Source organism: Thalassophryne amazonica, chromosome 20 (assembly GCF_902500255.1).
Source record: "Thalassophryne amazonica chromosome 20, fThaAma1.1, whole genome shotgun sequence".
Taxonomy (NCBI): domain Eukaryota; kingdom Metazoa; phylum Chordata; class Actinopteri; order Batrachoidiformes; family Batrachoididae; genus Thalassophryne; species Thalassophryne amazonica.
Genome location: NC_047122.1, coordinates 42843720 through 42864657, shown reverse-complemented (window position 1 = coordinate 42864657; position 20938 = coordinate 42843720). Strand labels below are relative to the sequence as shown.

General features: G+C 40.8%; 3 protein-coding genes across 5 annotated transcripts in view; 2 read left to right on the top strand and 1 right to left on the bottom strand.

Annotated features, from left to right (window-relative positions):
- The window catches only part of LOC117501421 (skin secretory protein xP2-like), a 21407-nt gene extending 9045 nt beyond the window's left edge, over positions 1 to 12362 (top strand). The window contains exons 3-4 of one of the 2 annotated variants that reach the window (XM_034160309.1): positions 11237 to 11290; positions 11390 to 12362. In XM_034160309.1, the coding sequence (XP_034016200.1) occupies positions 11237 to 11290; positions 11390 to 11403 (68 nt within the window). In that variant the 3' untranslated portion in view covers positions 11404 to 12362. Of the gene's footprint in view, positions 1 to 11236; positions 11369 to 11389 lie in introns of those variants that run through there. The other variant, XM_034160308.1, reaches the window with a different exon arrangement.
- On the bottom strand, positions 12085 to 20938 carry rida (reactive intermediate imine deaminase A homolog). Of its 2 annotated transcripts, none has more exons than XM_034160310.1 (6): positions 20799 to 20938; positions 19014 to 19119; positions 18699 to 18753; positions 18559 to 18627; positions 14270 to 14325; positions 12085 to 12709 (listed from the first exon to the last, which is right to left on the bottom strand). In XM_034160310.1, the coding sequence occupies exons 1-6, from the start codon at positions 20861 to 20863 to the stop codon at positions 12650 to 12652; spliced, it is 411 nt and encodes a 136-aa protein (XP_034016201.1). In that variant the 5' UTR covers positions 20864 to 20938; the 3' UTR covers positions 12085 to 12649. The 2 variants fall into 2 exon arrangements, with proteins under 2 accessions (XP_034016201.1, XP_034016202.1); XM_034160311.1 differs by lacking the exon at positions 20799 to 20938 and adding an exon at positions 20541 to 20671.
- Positions 14636 to 20938, top strand: part of polr2k (polymerase (RNA) II (DNA directed) polypeptide K) — a 34929-nt gene continuing 28626 nt past the window's right edge. Inside the window, exon 1 of the mRNA XM_034160313.1 lies at positions 14636 to 14678. The gene's annotated coding sequence lies outside the window, so the exon portion shown is untranslated. The remainder of the gene's footprint in view (positions 14679 to 20938) is intronic.

Genomic DNA, 20938 nt, shown 5'->3' with positions numbered 1-20938 from the left:
TGATGGAGTTATCATTGTTATAGCATCAAAGATGGAATTAAGTCACATTATAGCCACACTTAACCTTCCTCAATTAACTCAAGGATCAATAGTTTTGTCTAGATTTCCTGGTTCAAATCCCACCCCTGCCACATTTCTCCATGCAATGTGGAGTTTCGTCAGAAAGGGCATCCAGTGTAAAACCTTTGCCAAATCAACATGCAGATCCACCTTGGATCTGCTGTGGTGACCCCGAGTAAAAATAAGGGAGCAGTTGAAGGGACTTACTTAGATTAGATTAGATTAGATAGAACTTTATTGATCCCTTGAGAAGACTCCTTCGGGAAATTGAGGTTCTAGCAGCATTGTATAGCAGCACACAGGGTAAGAAGCACACAGAGTATCAAACGTGAAAGTTAAAAAAAAACAACAACAAAAAACAATTTGCAATATAAATACACAATATAAATATCAGACATACTGATCAATACTGGTTTACTGGTTACTACTGTTTCTCTCATTCCTGTCCTCTGTCTTCCTGTTACTCCTCCTCCTCCTGAGTGAGGAGTTTTTCAGTCTGTTTGTCCTGCATTTGGGCTGAAAAGGCTCCTCTGGTTGCCAGTTAACACTAGGAGCTAAAGTTTGCAAAGTATTTGTGTGTGTGTGTGTGTGTGTGTGTGTGTGTGTGTGTGTGTGTGTGTGTGTGTGTGTGTGTGTGTGTGGTGGGGGGGGGGGGGGGGGTGTATGTCAGGAGGTTGCCTTGGATACATTTGTCAGGCAATAGGCCAGTCAAAGGTGGACATATGTACCCACATATTTATATATGCAATTGCATAGGAAAGTGACTGGTACTGTGCACATACTGAATTTTACTTTATAGATATGCAATTATGAGATATATAACACTATAAATATAGAACACTGACACTTAGGAAGGTTTTTTCCATTTTGACACCAGCGGAAACTTTAGAGCTCCTCTTACCCGAGATAAATCAGCTGCATTTATACAGGACTATTCCATCTATATCACAAACTAAAAGTGCTTTACAGTAATGCCTCACATTCACCCCTTCACACACACACACACACACACACACACACACACACACACACAAACACACACACACACCGACATCAGGGTGCTGCCATGCAAGGCGCTCACAGCACATCAGGAGCAACATGGGGATTAAGGACCTTCAATCAATCAATCAATTTTTTTTTTATATAGCGCCAAATCACAACAAACAGTTGCCCCAAGGCGCTTTATATTGTAAGGCAAGGCCATACAATAATGATGTAAAACCCCAACGGTCAAAACGACCCCCTGTGAGCAAGCACTTGGCTACAGTGGGAAGGAAAAACTCCCTTTTAACAGGAAGAAACCTCCAGCAGAACCAGGCTCAGGGAGGGGCAGTCTTCTGCTGGGACTGGTTGGGGCTGAGGGAGAGAACCAGGAAAAAGACATGCTGTGGAGGGGAGCAGAGATCGATCACTAATGATTAAATGCAGAGTGGTGCATACAGAGCAAAAAGAGAAAGAAACAGTGCATCATGGGAACCCCCCAGCAGTCTACGTCTATAGCAGCATAACTAAGGGATGGTTCAGGGTCACCCGATCCAGCCCTAACTATAAGCTTTAGCAAAAAGGAAAGTTTTAAGCCTAATCTTAAAAGTAGAGAGGGAGTCTGTCTCCCTGATCTGAATTGGGAGCTGGTTCCACAGGAGAGGAGCCTGAAAGCTGAAGGCTCTGCCTCCCATTCTACTCTTACAAACCCTAGGAACTACAAGTAAGCCTGCAGTCTGAGAGCGAAGCGCTCTATTGGGGTGATATGGTACTATGAGGTCCCTAAGATAAGATGGGACCTGATTATTCAAAACCTTATAAGTAAGAAGAAGAATTTTAAATTCTATTCTAGAATTAACAGGAAGCCAATGAAGAGAGGCCAATATGGGTGAGATATGCTCTCTCCTTCTAGTCCCCGTCAGCACTCTAGCTGCAGCATTTTGAATTAACTGAAGGCTTTTTAGGGAACTTTTAGGACAACCTGATAATAATGAATTACAATAGTCCAGCCTAGAGGGCACTTAGTGATTCTCCAGCCAGATGGGGGTTTGAGACGAGAATCCTCTGGTCTCAAGCCCACTGCTTAACCACTAGACCAGGGGTATTCAACTCGTTCCAGAAGGGGGCGAGAGGGTGCAGGTTTCCTTTCCACCCACCCACTCCACCAGGTGATTTCACCCTCTTGCCCCCTTTCTGGAACGAGTTGAATACCCCTGCTCTAGACCATCACCCCCCCCCCCCCCCCCCCCCCCCCGAAACACTTTAGATAGAAAACAATAGTCCTGTTACATACACTCCCTATGAGGGAAGGAGAATTTACAGACATAATACACAATAGTTTCCACTGACCAACAGTAACCTGAGCAGTGCTCTGCCTCCTGCTGAGTGACCTGGTGAACCCTGGCTGCCATAGCGTCCAGGTACATATTGTCCTTTCCCTGTTTCCAGACCATCCACAGTCCCTGTGCAACGGCAGTAACCAGGTGGTATCCAACAACACACAACTTCAGTTTCTAATAAACACACAGGAATGTGTTTATCTTCTACTAATAACTGTTCATCCTCTGTGGTTCTCAACCAATGGCCTGTTACGTAGCATTTATTATATTTTTAATATAGTTCATGCTTATTTGGACTCATCAAACTGAAGAACTGTGAAATGAAACTGCTGTTGAAGTGATGTGTTACGCCCCCTGTGGATGGCATTAAGGTTGTGTCATCGCTGCCTCTTTCATTTAATACAAGAGTCATGATACTGACTCTTCATCATCAGGTGTCTCACAAAGAAACAGTCTGTTTTATTGCTGTTTCACTTTGGAGAGGATGCAGGTGTGCGCACCGGAATCTGTGTTTTATATTTTTATATTTGATACAGGAAAACATTCAGCGTTACATAATGTCATTTGCATTGACATTTTCCATTTTCCTTCAAGGAAATTAGTTGACGTGCTGACTGATCCTACTTTCCATCACTAAGCAATAAGGAAATGCCTTATTGCTTAGTGATGCAAATTAGAAGCAGTGAAAAGTCACAAAGTCTGCTCTCTGATTTCCTCTTTGTCCAATGCAAACGGTGTATACTATTATTTAGACCAAAAACTGCAAGCCCATATTAGAACAAAATGGAAAATGATAATTAAAAAAACCCCCTCCAGAGATTCTTACATTTTCTTTCATTTCTATGTCATTGCAGACACCATGACCCCAAGATATTTCATGTTTTATGTGGTTAACTTCATGTCATTTGTTCTAATTCTTGTATTAAGGCCTGCAACATGTTCAAAAAAAAAAAAAAAAAAAAGAGATGGGGTAATTTAGGAGTAGTAATGAGGTAAAAGAGAGAGAAAAAGTTATTTCTGTGATAGACTGGTGTGCTGCCAAGGTGTACTCCACCTCACACCCTGTGACTGCTGGGTTAGGCTGCAGTCCCCCATTAACCTTGATTGAAGTAAGCAGGTATAGAAAAAGAATGAATGAATGTTATTTCAGACAGGTGACATCAACAGACGATTGTCATCTTGATTGGTTACTAATGTATTATCCTCAAAAGGCCGAGTCTCTGAGGAGCAAAGATAGGCAAAGGATCTCCAGTTTGTCAGGAAATGCATGAGAAGATTTAATGAGCCTTCTCAGAGAAAATCATGCAGAAAAACAGAAGTTGGCTGGATGACCATCACTGATTTCCATGAAACTTTCCAGAAGTGAAGAACAAACATAAAAACTTGGACCCATACCATTTTTTCACTCCATAAAACATACTGAACAACTTTAGACAATTTAAAAAATGATCCACTTTTGGCCATGCTTGTCATCTAATATAGAGTAAAAAACCCAATTTTGAAAGTGAATATTCTCAATTCTCCACATCTGTATTGCTATTCCCTGTGTACCAGAATTTAGGAAATATATTTTTCTAAATGTTTTTAGTATCTGTGGCCCTGACATTTCAAAATTAGAAATACTCAGCACATAGCAGAAATTCAGACAAACCCCCAGATACAAAGTCTTCGGGTAACACTGCAATATTCTGATTACACATGGGACATATCTTATGGTAAATGTATATTGGTATAAAAAAAAAATTTAACAAGATTTTCATCAACTTCTTCTGCGTTTAGAATGCTCGGTTTGATAACCTCATGGAATGTAAAGCTACTTAAATTTGTGCATGTTAGCAATTAACTTTATGCTAACAATATGTTCTATCAATTGATGTATTCACAAACTAAATTTTATCAGTTCAGCTGCTAAAATGTCCTGTTAAGCATGTGAAAATTTGTAAAATTTGAGAATGACCTTGACCTTTATCAATGCACTTGACCTCTAATCACCAAAATAACCATATAAATTAATTCTGCATACTGGAAAACATAGGAAAGCACATCTTATTCGCTGAAATAAGCAGAAAATTGACTGATTTATGAGAAATTACAAATTTTCCGCTCACCCAGATTTGGGTGGTTGCTCAACTATAGGATTCAAAAAGCATTGATTACAGAAACTTAAGGAAATATGCCACAGAACAAACAATGGTTTTTGAGGGTCACTGACACCCCGTATGAGGAATCACACTCACTTTTTCTATCGACCCATCAAGAATTGAGAACTGATTGTCAAAGTCGGCCATTTTTACTATGTGTTTTTACTATTACAGCTGTAAATTACAGATGTAAATTAATATTCAAAGTTTTCAGCTATTTGACAGTAGGGCTGTACAAAATGGTCAAATTATCGTATCTCAATATTACCATATAAATTGTCATATAAATGTCACTTATATACATGCTGTCCATATTCTTGGGCCGCTTAGGTGGGTAGGGAGAGTTCCCATGGGATAAAAAAGCTTTTCAACCTACCATTCCTGGTTCTCAAGACCAGGCACCTAAGTGGCTCTACTAATTTATTTATTTTTAAGATATTTAGGTGTACCTTAGTAAACACTAGTGGAGTTTCACCTTAGATTTGGAATGTATAATAGAAGATATACCTTACTGAATGTTCAACAGTGACAATTAAACATTTTAAACAAAACAGTAATAATACCACACTCATTTTGTACTCATCATAAAGTTAGGATACTGTGTCCCTCCAAAAGTATTGGAACACTTGGAATTTCACACATTTTAATTTGTTTATGCCATTTTAAATACAAGAATTCCAAAATAATAAAGAATAAAAATTTCGAGAATTATCTTCCTCAAACTCAAACTGAAAGCAAATCTCTAAAACTTGATAAAACCTGGAAATAATAATCAGTTTTATTGCCAGTTTTCTTTAGACAAGTCAGGGGATGGAAACATGAACATTTCCAAGTCACTGAATAAGTCTTGGACTTTATTTACATCAGTTATGAAGAAAAACAAAAGTTTCTTTCACCAAAACATCAAATCTAGGCTTTCATCTCAAATGTACTTTCTGTCAAACTGTAGCTGAACTTTCAGGTCTTCTTTTTAAGAAAATCCTCCTCTACACCACTTCATCAGGAAGCTGGATTTTATATTTTTAATTCATTTATATGAAGTTGTAGAGATCTGCTTTCAGTTTGAGTTAAGGAAGATAATTTTAGGAAAAAAAATGTATTTGAAATGGAACAAACAAATTTAAATATGTGAAATACCAAGTGTTCCAATACTTTTGAGGGCAATTGAGAAACACTGAGGAGCAGCATCTTACATCTCATATATAGAGCAGCAGATAAGAGAATATTTAGAGTGGAATCCTGCAAATGGTGATACAAGCATCAATAGACATGAACTCTTTTGAAAAAACTGATTTGCCACTTTAATTTTCAATAGGCAGCCAGGTTGGGGTCAATTGAAGAATTACACAGGGGTCAAAATTAAAAGATGCTCCAATCAAGAAAAGAAAAAAAACAAAAAACAGCTGCACTTTAATGGATTTTAAATACAAAAATCTCCAGCACTGCACAGTTCCAGACAGAGCGAAGTCACCACTAAGTGCACATGTAAAAGGTAAAGTACTCATAAAAAGTATGAGGCAGAAAATAATTCCTATTAAAAAAAAAACAAACAAAAAACGTTGGTTCCTGCCTCTGTTGTTAATTCTCCACAGATTATCACTAACTGTGACCTACAGCAAACTCAACACAGAACTAGTCAGTTGTCCAGATCAGGTGTCGGACACAGCAGGGATCGAACGCACCTTCACGGCTTCCCACGACCACGTTTCTATGCGCTGCGCCACCTGATCACATCAACGGTTTATATTTATCCTTGAAAAACATTACAGGCCTCACCCCTCCCCACAGTGAGAATTATTCAGTTGAAAAGGCTTTATGAAACACCGATAACGTCATTTTATCCTATAGTGCAACGGTAAAAGAGTCCGTAGTGCAATCAACTGCTCACTGGTTCGAGGCCCGGTGTAGTGACTCTTCATTTTTCATACAGCCTATTTAAATAGCTTCCCTTTAAATACACAGCCATTTATGGTTTTTTTAATGATTATTATTACTATTACAAGAAATTGACATTACATGTAGAATAACTGAACAGATGAACAGTGTAAAAAACGACAAAACCAAACAGTTCAACATGTCAAGCTAGTCGGAGCAGATCTAAATGAAAACACTTATAGTGGTACAAGTTCTAGTTTTCATTGCCCTTTGCTTTGGAAAATAATTAAAAAAACATTTAAACGCCTCACAGAAGTCAAAGTATTTTTTTAAAGATATTAACTGACATTAACGAATATGATATTTGGCCGTTAATATGTCTGTGTCAGCTGTGTCAGAAGATCGATGAGATTTTCAACATTATAGCTTCAGATGGTTTTGTAATTTGCCAACTCTAATCATTATATTTTACTGTTTGCAGGGAAGCATGGCCAGCAGACCAAAAATAGCAAGATTTACAGCTGTACAAGCATTGAGACCCAGAGTGAGGATGAAAAGGATGACGGACAAATATATTAGAGAGTGAGATAAATATGAAGAACCCTAAATAATCACTTATATAGAAGTATCCTAATATAAAGTCAGTGGAGTCATAAATAACCCAACTCATATTAGTTGCTAAAATAACTTAGCTGCTTGGTCTCACACACATATGGCTCAGTGAGATATTGAGACCTTAGGACCTGGAGGAAGAAGCCACTGGGTCTGAAGTAACCAACACTGACATACAAATTTGAGAAAGGTTTGTCTGTTTGTCTGTCTGATTTCCACCAAACTTGGCTTATGGATGAAGGTCAATCCCAGAATTGACCTTAAAGGGTTAGTTTAGGCACAGGTCAAGCTTTTGGAGTCAAAGGCCAAAATTTTGATATTCACTTCAGTGTCCATCAAACTTGGCACACATGGGTGATTCTTAGACTACGGGCACTTATTATGTCCTTGGATCATATTGTATGAAAAACAGAAAAAAGGGGAAATTTCACACTTTTATAGTTATCTTTACAATGAAAGTGTGTTAAGAAATTTGTTCTAGTAGTCTATGATGACTTTTTCACCTTTTTTCAGCATCATTATATGCAAATATTGCCGTTTTGTGCTTGTCCCACACCCAGACTTTTGATCTTCAATGATAAAAATGAATGGTAAAGAAACGTTTTTTCTAATGTTTTAAAATATCTGTGAATAAAATATCAGTAAAATAATCAAAACATAATTGGGGTATTCAATGTCATACAACTGTTGTGATTTTTTTAAACAAAATGTAGTTGTCCCACACTATTGCTGTAATTTCCACCACAACACTGTAATTGTTGGGAAGGTGTCGTAGCACGGACCCACAACAGGGGGCGCAAATGAACGGACAATGAATAAGCCAAAAAGTAACAATTTAATGTTGTGATAATACACAACTAAATACACAGAATTTGCAAAGTCAATTGACACCAGGTGACGTGTGGGCAGGCTCGAAGATAGAAGACCCCCGACGAGAGAGAAGCCGCGTCCCACACGGCTTCCACCACCAACGGTATGAAGAACACCGGAGCCGCCAAGTCCCGAGTCCCCAGGTGGCCTCTGTCTTCGGCTGTCGACCCTGGTACTGCTGGCAGAAAGCAGAGACAAGATGAATGAGTGTGAGTCCGCACACTCAGTAATCCACAGTCTGTACACAGTTAGGAGGGAGCACCTCCACCTCCAATCACACACTCGTGCAGCTCCTGATTAACCACTTATCTGGTTTGGAGTGTGAGGCGAAGCCGTCGCTGTCACACCAAACGCCAATCCCATAGACAAGGAAAACACCAGGAAAACGGCTGCAACAGAAGTTCAGATTATTACACAACGTATTAATCAGCAGAGAAATTACCTCTTCAGTAGTCGATTTCTTGGCGAGGAGGTGGAGTTGCAGTCCGGCCTTTATGGTGATGATGATGATGATGAACGAGTGACAGCTGGTGCAGAGAATGAATGACAGCTGTCACTTCTTCTGGGTCTGGCGCCCTCTCGTGCTTGGAGCCCGCACTCCAAGCAGGGCGCCCTCTGGTGGTGGTGGGCCAGCAGTACCTCCTCTTCAGCGGCCCACATAACAGGACCCCCCCCACCCTCAACGGGTGCCTCCTGGCGTCCGACCAGGCTTGTCCGGATGTCTCGTGTAGAAATCGGCCAGGAGGGCCGGGTCCAGGATGAAGCTCCTCTTCACCCAGGAGCGTTCTTCAGGTCCATACCCCTCCCAGTCCACCAGATATTGGAACCCCCGGCCCTTACGACAGACATCCAGGAGCCTGCGGACTGTCCAGGCAGGCTCCCCGTCAATGAGCCGGGCAGGAGGCGGCGTAGGTCCCGGAGCACAGAGGGGCGAGGTGTGGTGTGGTTTCAGACGGGACACATGAAAAACAGGGTGAATCCGCAGTGAAGCCGGGAGTTGGAGCTTCACTGCGGCCGGGTTGATGATCTTGAGGATACGAAATGGACCGATGAACCTGTCTTTCAGTTTTGGGGAGTCAACATGGAGAGGGATGTCCTTGGTCGAGAGCCACACCTCCTGCCCGGGCTGGTATGTGGGGGCCGGGGAACGCCGGCGGTCCGCATGGGTCTTGGCCCTCGTCCGGGCCTTTAACAGGGCAGAGCGGGCGGTCCGCCACACCCGGCGGCACCTCCTGAGGTGGGCCTGGACCGAGGGCACACCGACCTCTCCCTCCACCAGCGGGAACAATGGGGGCTGGTACCCCAAACATGCCTCAAAAGGGGAGAGGCCGGTAGCAGACGAGACTTGGCTGTTATGGGCATACTCGATCCAGCCCAGATGGTGACTCCAGGCCGCTGGGTGCGCGGAGGTGACGCAGCGAAGGGCCTGTTCCAACTCCTGGTTAGCCTGCTCTGCCTGGCCGTTTGTCTGGGTGGTACCCGGACGAGAGACTCACGGTGGCCCCCAGCTCCTTACAGAAACTCTTCCACACCTGCGAAGAGAACTGGGGACCACGATCTGATACAATGTCCGATGGTATCCATGACGTGGTGGACCAGGAGGTCTGCCGTCTCCTGGGCCGTCGGGAGCTTCGGGAGGGCCATGAAGTGGGCCGCCTTGGAGAACTGGTCCACTATCGTGAGAATAATGGTGTTGCCCTGGGACGGCGGGAGGCCCGTGATGAAGTCCAGGCCGATGTGAGACCAGGGGCGATGAGGCACCGGCAGGGGTTGGAGGAGTCCCGAGGTCCTCCGATGGTCTGCCTTGCCCCTGGCGCAGATGGTACAGGCCTGGACGTAGTCCCGGACGTCGGTTTCCAGGGACGCCCACCAGAAGCGCTGCTGGACTACTGCCACGGTCCTACGCACTCCGGGATGACAGGAGAGCTTGGACCCGTGACAGAAGTCCAATACGGCAGCTCTTGCCTCTGGTGGGACGTACATTCTGTTCTTGGGGCCGGTCCACGGGTCCGGGCTCCTTGCCAGGGCCTCCCGGACGGTCTTCTCCACGTCCCAGGTGAGGGAGGCCACGACAGTGGACTCGGGGATGATGGTCTCGGTGGGGTTCGACAGCCCCGCTTTGGCTTCTTCTTCGTGCACCCGGGACAATGCATCTGATTTTTGGTTTTTGGTCCCGGGGCGGTACGTGATCCGGAAGTCAAAGCACCCGAAGAACAGAGACCAGCAGGCTTGCCTGGGGTTCAGCCGCTTGGCGGTCCGGATGTACTCCAGGTTCCGATGGTCCGTGAAAACCGTGAAAGGCAACGGCGCCCCCTCCAGCAGGTGTCTCCACTCTTCAAGAGCCTCCTTCACCGCGAGGAGCTCCCGATTGCCAACAGCTTCTTACTCCGCAGGGGTCCTAACAGTGAAACACGAAGGGCCGGGCAAGCTGATTACATAAACAACAGGGGCAGATGGTTGACTGCGCTTGGCACAATGCAGTGAGTGATCAGAGTCCACATACATTTTATCGAGACATCTTTGGAAACAATCAATGGGAGATGGCTTGGCAGAGGACCTGCCAGGAAAAAAGATGTGTGCCTTATCTCATTAACATGTCAGGCGGGGAGCACAGTAAGCTTGAGTGGTGGACATGTGAACAGGTTTAACATATGCAGGTCTTGGCTCATCAATATGTGTAAAGCAGGGAACACAATGTAATTGTAAATGGCTGGCATTTATGTGTGAACAGGTTTAACCTGGAGCGGGCCACCGGTGGTGGTCTGACTTGGTGAATTATGTTTGATGAATTATGTGCACGCTACACAACGATCAATAAATAATCATATTTCACCCACTATGCACATAATATGCAGATAATAACTAATCAGTACTCTTCTTAATCTTGCTGTTTGCTTGATCTTGACCCCTTTGAACTCAGATCAGTTGAATCTTGAAAGCAGTCCTTTTGGATGCCTGCACACAGACTACTACATCTTTGCAGTACTTTGTTGTCACCGTGGTCTTATTAAGATGCAATATGAGTCCACAGACGCACTTCCAGCAGTAATGAATGATGTTGGCCCGGCTGTTCTTGCCTGACTTGGTTTCACAGCCAATGGAGAAAAGAGATTGAGTGTCAGAGCAGAAGCAGCTGATCTGTATCTGCATTGGGGAGGAAATAGCTTTGTGGAATAACATGGAATCAAAGTCTACAAGAGAAAAAAATGATTAAGAAGTATTTTTTCCTTGTTGTGACTGTCTCTTAATAAATGGCATTATGGGTTGCAGAATTAGTATTCGGATGTGTGGTGCTTTTTATATTTGTTTGATGGTTTGTATTTTGCGCACAATTCACAAATCTCTGTCTCCACACAGAAAAGACTGAGACCACAGCTGCAGAAAACTCAGAGTCCAAAACAGAGACACCAGGTGAGCAGGGGTTAGTTTGACCATTGTGTCACATGATCCTTGTAACACTATAGCTGTATAGTTCTAACCACCCCCCCATCCCAAACTTTGTCTTTCCAGCTCCCACTGAATGAGGTGCAAAGTGCACACAGCACAGACGTGTTCTTCTCAAAGCGTCCCACCTCATCTGTATGCATGACTGAAAGTTTGAGCACTGAGCGTATGTGAGCGTGTGAATAACCGCAACATGGTGCCAAGACGCAGACCCCGTGACATCTCAGTCGTCACTGTGCCTCCTGCTCCCCACAATGAAGTACAGCTGCAACAGCTGCCCACAAACTGTACATAAATCTCAACAGAACTTAGCAATTGTGTCTAATTTCAGACAATGTATAATCTTTTACATGAACTCAAATAATCACTGAAAAATTCTATTTATTTTCCTGTACATTTATGATAGTGATTTGTGAAATGTGTCTTTAACTTGATTCCACAAATGCATTCTGTACTTTTCTGCAAAATTATAGCTAAAACTGAAGCCAAAATACAAATAATCATGAAATGATCTTTTTGTGTAGGTGGACTTGATTTTTATTGCATGTTGATAATGAATATAAAAATACTGCACACCATAGCTGTACAACACTGTGCAAAAGTCTTAAGCACCCTAATGTAGTTTTTGGCATTTTGTATTCATTAGTATGTCAGTAAAATATATCCAAATGCTATTTTTTAATCTAATCTCACACAAAATTTTAAGAAAATAATATTATAGTTCTTTTAAGATTTTTAAGAATCTGACTTTGTAGGTTTGCAGCTCACCACAATTCCTCACAAACTGGATAGTAATCAATGATTTAATCAACATGATTTTCCAATAAAACCATGATATAATTCATATAAAGGAATTCAATTTATTTGCTTTCTATCAGTCATGTTTAGAAACTTGAGATTTTTTGTAATTATGCCTAAGATATTTGCACAGTACTCTACGAACACAGTTTGAGTATCCTACTGATTCTAAACACCAATGTGGATTTTTGACAGGATAGTGTTTTTTTCCCCTTATAATGTGTAATTTATCTCCAATCTTTAAAAAAAAATCAAAATTTTATATTTGTGACCATTTATAAAAAAATAAAATGCAGCCTTAAAATTCATACATATTTCATTTAGTATAACAGTTGTCGAGATGACAAGAGGTTTTACAGCTTTTGTTTTTCCTCTAGCTTACCAACAAATGGCAATGAGGTAACACCCAACGTGATCAATCATTTTAATTTCAAACTATATGTTAAAGTTAGGGTTAGGTTTCCATGGCATACCAAGGTCACTTGAGAGAGAGAGAGACTACAACTTGTGTCTAAAACGGTCGGTTAGTCAAGATGAGTCTGAGAGAGGTCCGAGAACAGCAACCGCCTCGATTTCCACCAGTCCGCCCTGACAAGACAGACAGAGTGTAGACAGAGAGACATGCAGGAAACCAGGAAAAACTTACATAAATATTGCAATATTACATCATTCCAGTATTTTATTGCCACCAAAAAAAAAAAACCCCAACTGCAAAACCATTGTCAAACTTTGGTGTAAAAGCTTGTTTCAATCTTTAAAATGTGTTTATTTTATTTTTATCCATTTTTTTCTTTGTTAGCATTTAAAATTTTTGAGATTGTTAGGTTTTGGGTTTTGAGTTGTAATGACGTTTGTGGGAGAATATTTAACGGGAACAGCCGAAAGACAAAGAAGAAGAAGATTAAAAACCTGCTTCTCTTTAACAGCTTGTTGCTTAAGATATGGAATTAGAATTGCAAAAGGTACTACCCAGCAATTTAGGCTTTTTAGCTGCCAAACTCTTTTTCGATATCATTATGCTGTTTGATTTTAAGCTTTTTAAACTCATGCTTTTTAAAAACTTTCAGCTTTGTCTGTCTTCAGTGATTGCGTCCATCTTGTAAACTTTGCATTACAATTTTAGTTCCCTTTACTTTCTCTACCTTTAGCTAGCTAAATTTAGCTTTCTCCAACTTTATGGAGACAGCATTAATTTTCTCTAACTTCAGCTAGATAAGTTTCCACTGCTTTTTGCGAACTAACTTTCTCCAACTTCATCAAGATAGCATTAGCTTTGTTCAATTTTAGTGAGATGAGTTTTCTCTGATTTTAGCTAGCTAACGTTCTCTAATTATACTCAAATAGTTGCTGACAAATTTTAGCTTTTCTCTACACTCATACATGAACACATTCAGCACACAGGTTTTCTCAAGCCTTTTGCTGGCTAACTTTCTCCAACTTTATCGAGATAGCATTAGCTCAGGATGTCTTGTGTGTTTCTCTCAGAAGAAGGATGACACAGACACACCAATTAGTAAAGACCAGTTAAACTCCAGTTTTGAACATGTTCAAAACTTGTAGGTGCTCAACTGCTTTTGCAGCCACTTCCACCAAATCATAATTTGCTCAAGACAATCTGAGACTCTGTGCTGCTGTAGGGTGCAATTCAGAGTCCAGTTTTCATGCTGAGGGACAACTTTTCCTGACTTTGGCCGAGTGGTGTGCCTGTTTTGAATGACTCGGCACTGAGAGCAGCCATGCGAAAACCGCGTGGCAGCCAGCTGATGTACACTTAGTTTGTATCTTGGATCCTTACAGTGCAAAATGGTGCCAAACTCAACCCAGTCTGAGAGCACCTTAACCAACTTCTATTAGCATTGTCATACTTTAGCAAGCAAACTTGAACTTTCTCTAACATTAGCTAAATGACTTTAGATATCTCAAACGTTAACTGCTAACCTTATCTTAAATAAAAATAAAATAATCTAGCTACTAAATCTTACTTGGGGCAGGAGTCGATCCACTTTTAAGAAAGAATGAGCCAAAATGTAACATTTAAACAATGCAGTTTTTGCTTTTCTGTGGGTTTTGAGGAACTATAAAAATTGTTTGTGTAGAATGTGATGCACTGTTATACTATGTTGGTGTAAAGTATTTTAAAATACTTACTCTGGGTAGTGCAGCCACTTGGTAGGCAGCTCTGGCAGGGAAGTTACTGCTGAAAACTACAGAAAAAAGTAAATAAATAAATAAAAATTATATTAAAAATTAATAGTGAAAAATGATCATCTTTGAATAACATTTGAATTTTGGGTATCAAATTCCAATACACTTCAAAAAAGGCTTTATAGAATATAAGTAATGCCTGCTCCTCATTTTTCTTTTCTTTTCTCGCTAGGGAATTTTTTTCCTGTATTTTAAAAATAATTTCTCATTAAATAAAGCACGAACGTCAATATTTATTAGAGTAGGAATCAAATTATTACAATATGTGCTGGAAGTGTTGCAACTTGGCAGAGGCATGAACTCTACTGAGTGCCTTCTAATTTGAAATAAAAGTTATAATTGTGTTAATACTGTGCAGGTCTTTCCGGTAGTGTCTTTTACTCTTCAACCCAAAAGTGTTTGAATCAATTGTTCAATTTCTCTTAATAAAGTGCAACTTCTAACAATCTGTCACCGAACTCTGAAGTTAGAGACAAACAGGATTTAGTGATGACTGAAAATATTCACCCTCAAACTCCCATATTTGAAATTAATGTCTAATTTCCTAAAGAGTTAAACTTCACATGGCTGTCAGGATTCATTCCCGGCCTGTGGTTTAGGGTTCCGTCCTGGTCTGTGGAGGAGACAGGGGTTCGGGTCTGTGTGTGGGTCAGCAGCAGCCACGGCACCGAGAACTTGGGTTACATGTGTTTGGCTGCACAGTGGTGTCCACTTACTCCTCACCGGGCACTGAAGCTTCCATTACACCTGTCTGCTGTGATCCAACTGGAAACGGCCACAATGTGTTCAGAGGGACAGTAACTCCACCGTGTCAGCAGAGCTACGTGGACGGATTTCAGGTTTATACCCCTCTCAAATATTCCACACATAGTGATGGCTGAAACGAGGTTTTATAAAACGTGAAACCAGTTGTATCACAAAATGATTCTTTGTGTTGGCACATTTGAAAAACTAAATAAACCAGTTGTTTAAAAAAGATCAGCTGTTGCAAAACATTAAATGACTCAATTGTTTCACTGTGTTAAAAAGGTTGGAAAACTAAATGGAAATGACCCAGTTATTTCAAAAATGGTTCACTAGTTTGAAATGCTCAAAACACTACACAAAAGAATTCACAAGATGATTTACTCTGTTGAAATTCTTGGAAAAACACTAAATTAATCTGATGTTGCAAAATTGCTCTACCCTTTCAAAATTATGGAAACATTAGTTGACCCAGTTGTTTCAGAAAATCATTTGCTGTTTTTAAAGGTTCAAAACACAAAATGAACCAGTTGCTTCAGAAAATGATTCACTGTTTTGAAATGCTTGAACTGCTTAAGGCCCCCTGACACTTGCATGACTTTGATGCATGCACTTGCACGCACTGTGCCATGCACGAGAGTAAACTCATCTCAAACTGGTGTAAACTGTGCACAGCTTCGTGCAAGTGCGCAAGGAAAATTTTGAAATGTTCAAAATCTCCATCACCCATTAATGACGTGAACTTCAAGTGAATATTGCACAAACAATTCAAAAACACTGCGTGAGAGTGCGAGTGATTGCATCAGTCAGCGCACCACATCAGAGCGCAGCTCGTCTGAATGATTTTAATGCGATGTTAAATCTATCATAAACATACTTTTACAGCTGCACACAAGAAGGGATGAACATGCAACTGTTTTACCAACCTATTACAATATAAACATGACAAATAATTACCTTTTGAGATGGTTCCAAATGCTTTCTCTACCTCGTTCAGCACATGGGCGAGAAAAGCTGCACCTTGAACAGCGCTCTGTGATTCTGGAAGCGATTAGGGCCGTTTTCAACAGCCAACTCAGACAGAAAAGGATTAATCCGCTACGAAATAATTATTTTATATATGCAATGTCCAGTGCACAACGCCTGGCAACCAGTGGAACAAACTGTGGCATCCAGCTGGGAACACAGTGGATGGGATCATCACTACGATGTGTGTGCAAGTGTGCAGACGCCTTTAGTGTAACAGTGAATCCTTTTTTTTTTTTTTGACACAATGGGTTAAGTTCTTCAGCAAATACTTCAGTGTTTTGAAATGATCAAAACACACAAACAGTTGCCTTAGAAAATTGCTCACTGCTTTCATATGCTTGAAACAGTAAGTGTATTTCTCAATATTTTTATGAATTAACTAGTTCATTGTTTCAGAAAACAATTCCCTGTTTTACAACACTTAAATAAAACAATTGCTTCAGGAAGATTTGCAATTTTCAAACACTTGAAACATGAGAACAATTGGTAAACAAAGGAGCACTAAAACAAATAACTGTTTCAGAAGATTCTATGCGGCTGTTTCAAAATGCAACCCCCTCCACCCCGCCAAATGACATTTGCTTCATTATTGCAAAACAGTAAACGAACCAGTTCCAACAGAAAATGATATTTAGTAGTACACCTGGTAGTACACCAAAGTAGCCCCCATGTGGCTACTTTGGTGTACTACCAGGCACATAATTATGACAAAAACAAAACCTGCTGTCAGAAAAGAATCTACAACCCCTGGCAAAAATTATGGAATCACCGACCTCGGAGGATGTTCATTCAGTTGTTTAATTTTGCAGAAAAAAAGCAGATCACAGACATGACACAAAACTAAAGTCATTTCAAATGGCAACTTTCTGGCTTTAAGAAACACTATAAGAAATCAAGAAAAAAAATTGTGGCAGTCAGTAACGGTTACTTAATTAGACCAAGCAGAGGGGAAAAAAATATGGAATCACTCAATTCTGAGGAATAAATTATGGAATCACCCTGTAAATTTTCATCCCCAAAACTAACACCTGCATCAAATCAGATCTGCTCGTTAGTCTGCATCTAAAAAGGAGTGATCACACCTTGGAGAGCTGTTGCACCAAGTGGACTGACATGAATTATGGCTCCAACACGAGAGATGTCAATTGAAACAAAGGACAGGCTTATCAAACTCTTAAAAGAGGGTAAATCATCACGCAATGTTGCAAAAGATGTTGGTTGTTCACAGTCAGCTGTGTCTAAACTCTGGACCAAATACAAACAACATGGGAAGGTTGTTAAAGGCAAACATACTGGTAGACCAAGGAAGACATCAAAGCGTCAAGACAGAAAACTTAAAGCAATATGTCTCAAAAATCGAAAATGCACAACAAAACAAATGAGGAACGAATGGGAGGAAACTGGAGTCAACGTCTGTGACCGAACCGTAAGAAACCGCCTAAAGGAAATGGGATTTACATACAGAAAAGCTAAACGAAAGCCATCATTAACACCTAAACAGAAAAAACAAGGTTACAATGGGCTAAGGAAAAGCAATCGTGGACTGTGGATGAAAGTCATATTCAGTGATGAATCTCGAATCTGCATTGGGCAAGGTGATGATGCTGGAACTTTTGTTTGGTGCCGTTCCAATGAGATTTATAAAGATGACTGCCTGAAGAGAACATGTAAATTTCCACAGTCATTGATGATATGGGGCTGCATGTCATGTAAAGGCACTGGGGAGATCATTACATCATCAATAAATGCACAAGTTTATGTTGATATTTTGGACACTTTTCTTATCCCATCAATTGAAAGGATGTTTGGGGATAATGAAATCATTTTTCAAGATGATAATGCAACTTGCCATAGAGCAAAAACTGTGAAAACATTCCTTGCAAAAAGACACATAGGGTCAATGTCATGGCCTGCAAATAGTCCGGATCTTAATCCAATTGAAAATCTTTGGTGGAAATTGAAGAAAATGGTCCATGACAAGGCTCCAACCTGCAAAACTGATCTGGCAACAGCAATCAGATAAAGTTGGAGCCAGATTGATGAAGAGTACTGTTTGTCACTCATTAAGTCCATGCCTCAGAGACTGCAAGCTGTTATAAAAGCCAGAGGTGGTGCAACAAAATACTAGTGATGTGTTGGAGCGTTCTTTTGTTTTTCATGATTCCATAATTTTTTCCTCAGAATTGAGTGATTCCATATTTTTTTCCCCTCTGCTTAGTCTAAAAAAGTAACCGTTACTGACTGCCACAATTTTTTTTCCTGATTTCTTATAGTGTTTCTTAAAGCCAGAAAGTTGCCATTTGAAATGACTTTAGTTTTGTGTCATGTCTGTGATCTGCTTTTTTTCTACAAAATTAAACAACTGAATGAACATCCTCTGAGGCCGGTGATTCCATAATTTTTGCCAGGGGTTGTAAGATTACTCTAAGAAGAATAAATAAACAAATAACTGGGCTTACATGTCTTGTAGACTTCATTAACGCTGTTGAAATCATTTATATCTGCAAGCAACACGGTGGTCTTCACCACTGAAATGGAAAAATTGAATTGAAAATCGAACCAGCAGCTGCAGGAGAGCCTGAGAGGACTGAGATCTCACCGTTACTGTAGTCACATCCAGCTGCTTTAAGGATCTCACCCATATTGATGAGTGCCTGAGAAATCAGAAGGACAGACGGACTGAACTTCAACACAACCGCTCAGTATTTAATACCTCAACAACTATAAATTAAATTTACCAAACAATAGTCATAAATACTAATGTTGCCTATATGCAGTAACTATGCTATATTCTTGATCTGCTGCATGACGTTAAACTCTGCTTTTACTGAAGCATCGCTTTCATTGTTTGATGCTCCTTATTAATCCTAAATGATTTTCTAAATGGTGTGTGTCCTTATGAGGGGAGCCTGACCTTTTTGGCCTGGGCTTGAACCCCACCATCAACCAGCTGACCAGAGGCCACGTCCATGCCCAGCTGTCCTGAAATGTACATGGTTTTATCCACGACCACCGCCTGACTGAGAGAGAGACAGAGAGAGGCACAGAGAAAGAAACCTTCATTTGAATCACTGAACAGATGTTATTTCTTGGATCCCACATCTACATGTTTAGCCCATTTGATGAACAATGTCATAAAATATTTCTAACCACACAGATGTTTAGACATATAGGGGTAGCCACAGTGGGCCTGTGTATTATAACCGTAAACTGGCCCTTTTCCTACACCTAACCATAATCCTAACCTCAATTCCAACCTAACGTTGAGGGTATATAATGAGGACAAACTCAAAATTGGGGGACTTTTCAAGATTTCAAGCAGTTTTGTCTATGTAATACCCCATAGACATGTCTGCCACCTGCTGGATGGTTAACAGATGCTGGATTGCTGATGGATTAGGAGAAGGTGTGGCTGCTTATGGAATGCACTGTGATCAACGTGGTAATTAACATTAACACAACTTAAAATGTATTTATTTATTTATTTTTCCAATTTCTTTCGCGATGCTAGGATGATCAAAAATAGATTGTCAAACATGTCTGTCCAGGAACCAGAACCTGGTGACATAAAAAAAAAAAACAGCAGTACTGTACAAGATTCAGAAAGAGTGCAGGTGAACAGGGCCACCTAAAGGACAGTAGCTCCTATCTTGCCTGTGTTGTCTGTTGTTGGTTGTATCTTTTTTTTATTGTTCTGTCTGCAAATTTTGTCAAATGTTTCAATTTGAACTTGTGTATTCTCAAAGTCGGCGCTACGTCACTTCAGCAAAGTGACCAATCGGAAGGCGAGAATTCATATTTCCGTGACTGGCCCCTCGGTGAAAACACGCTCGGGCTGTATGCTGTTTTATTGAAATCAGCCAGGTTTTTACTGTCTCTAACTTGCTTCTAATGACCAGCTGACCACTATCATTGCCTGGAATGATGAGATTTACACTAAGCTGACCTAAAATGAACTGTCTGGCCAGTTTGAAAAGTGACCAAATTACATGTATTTATATAGAATTCGGTGATGTTTTCACCGAGAAACTCCACCCCTCGAGGTTAACCTGCCTGGATACCGACCTTGAGAATTGTTATGTCTTTTTTTAAAAAACAACTACAAGTAGTTCTATCTGTTGTGCTTTGAATGTGAGAATAAATGCTCATAATTTGCTTTATAGCGATCAAGTGCAGATTCAGAAGCAGTTCTGCTCCCTGGCCATCAATTATCAAGTCCCCACCAAGAAAAATCATCTCTGGAGCAGCCGCTGTCAAGCAGGACCAGCGCGTGCGCAACAATAACTCCGCCCACTGCCGAGAGAAAACACGCCCCACATTTGTGCTGGAAGGGAAAACGTATATATATATATATATATATATATATGTATTTATTTATTTTATTTTTTATAATTTGGTGCAGATTTACGTGTAGCAGTTAAACGCACACATAAATCCTTACCTGTATATTCCCTGTCTGACGGGCGCCTTTGGCGTGTAAGGGAACTGTCGACGAACGCTTTCCATTTTGATTGTGGAGACTGTCTGACAGATTTGTGCTCTGAAAGAAACCTTTGAGCTCTTTCGACAGACTTCATGTGGGGTCACAGACCAAATCAACTCTAGGACACGCCCCCTTTCCCAACTTGATAACCGTGCAAATAGTAAAATGCGCCCATATGGCGTTAAAACAGTATGAGCCACATTAAATACCTCCTACCTGTACGGTCCAATAGCAGCTGGGGCTGATGCGGTATTGATTATCTTTTTGGTGATTCCAGACATATTTTAATTGCAGTTTTTTTTTCAAAGTTCTACACCGTGGAATAAACGTGCAACAAGCTAACAAAAAGGAGCTCG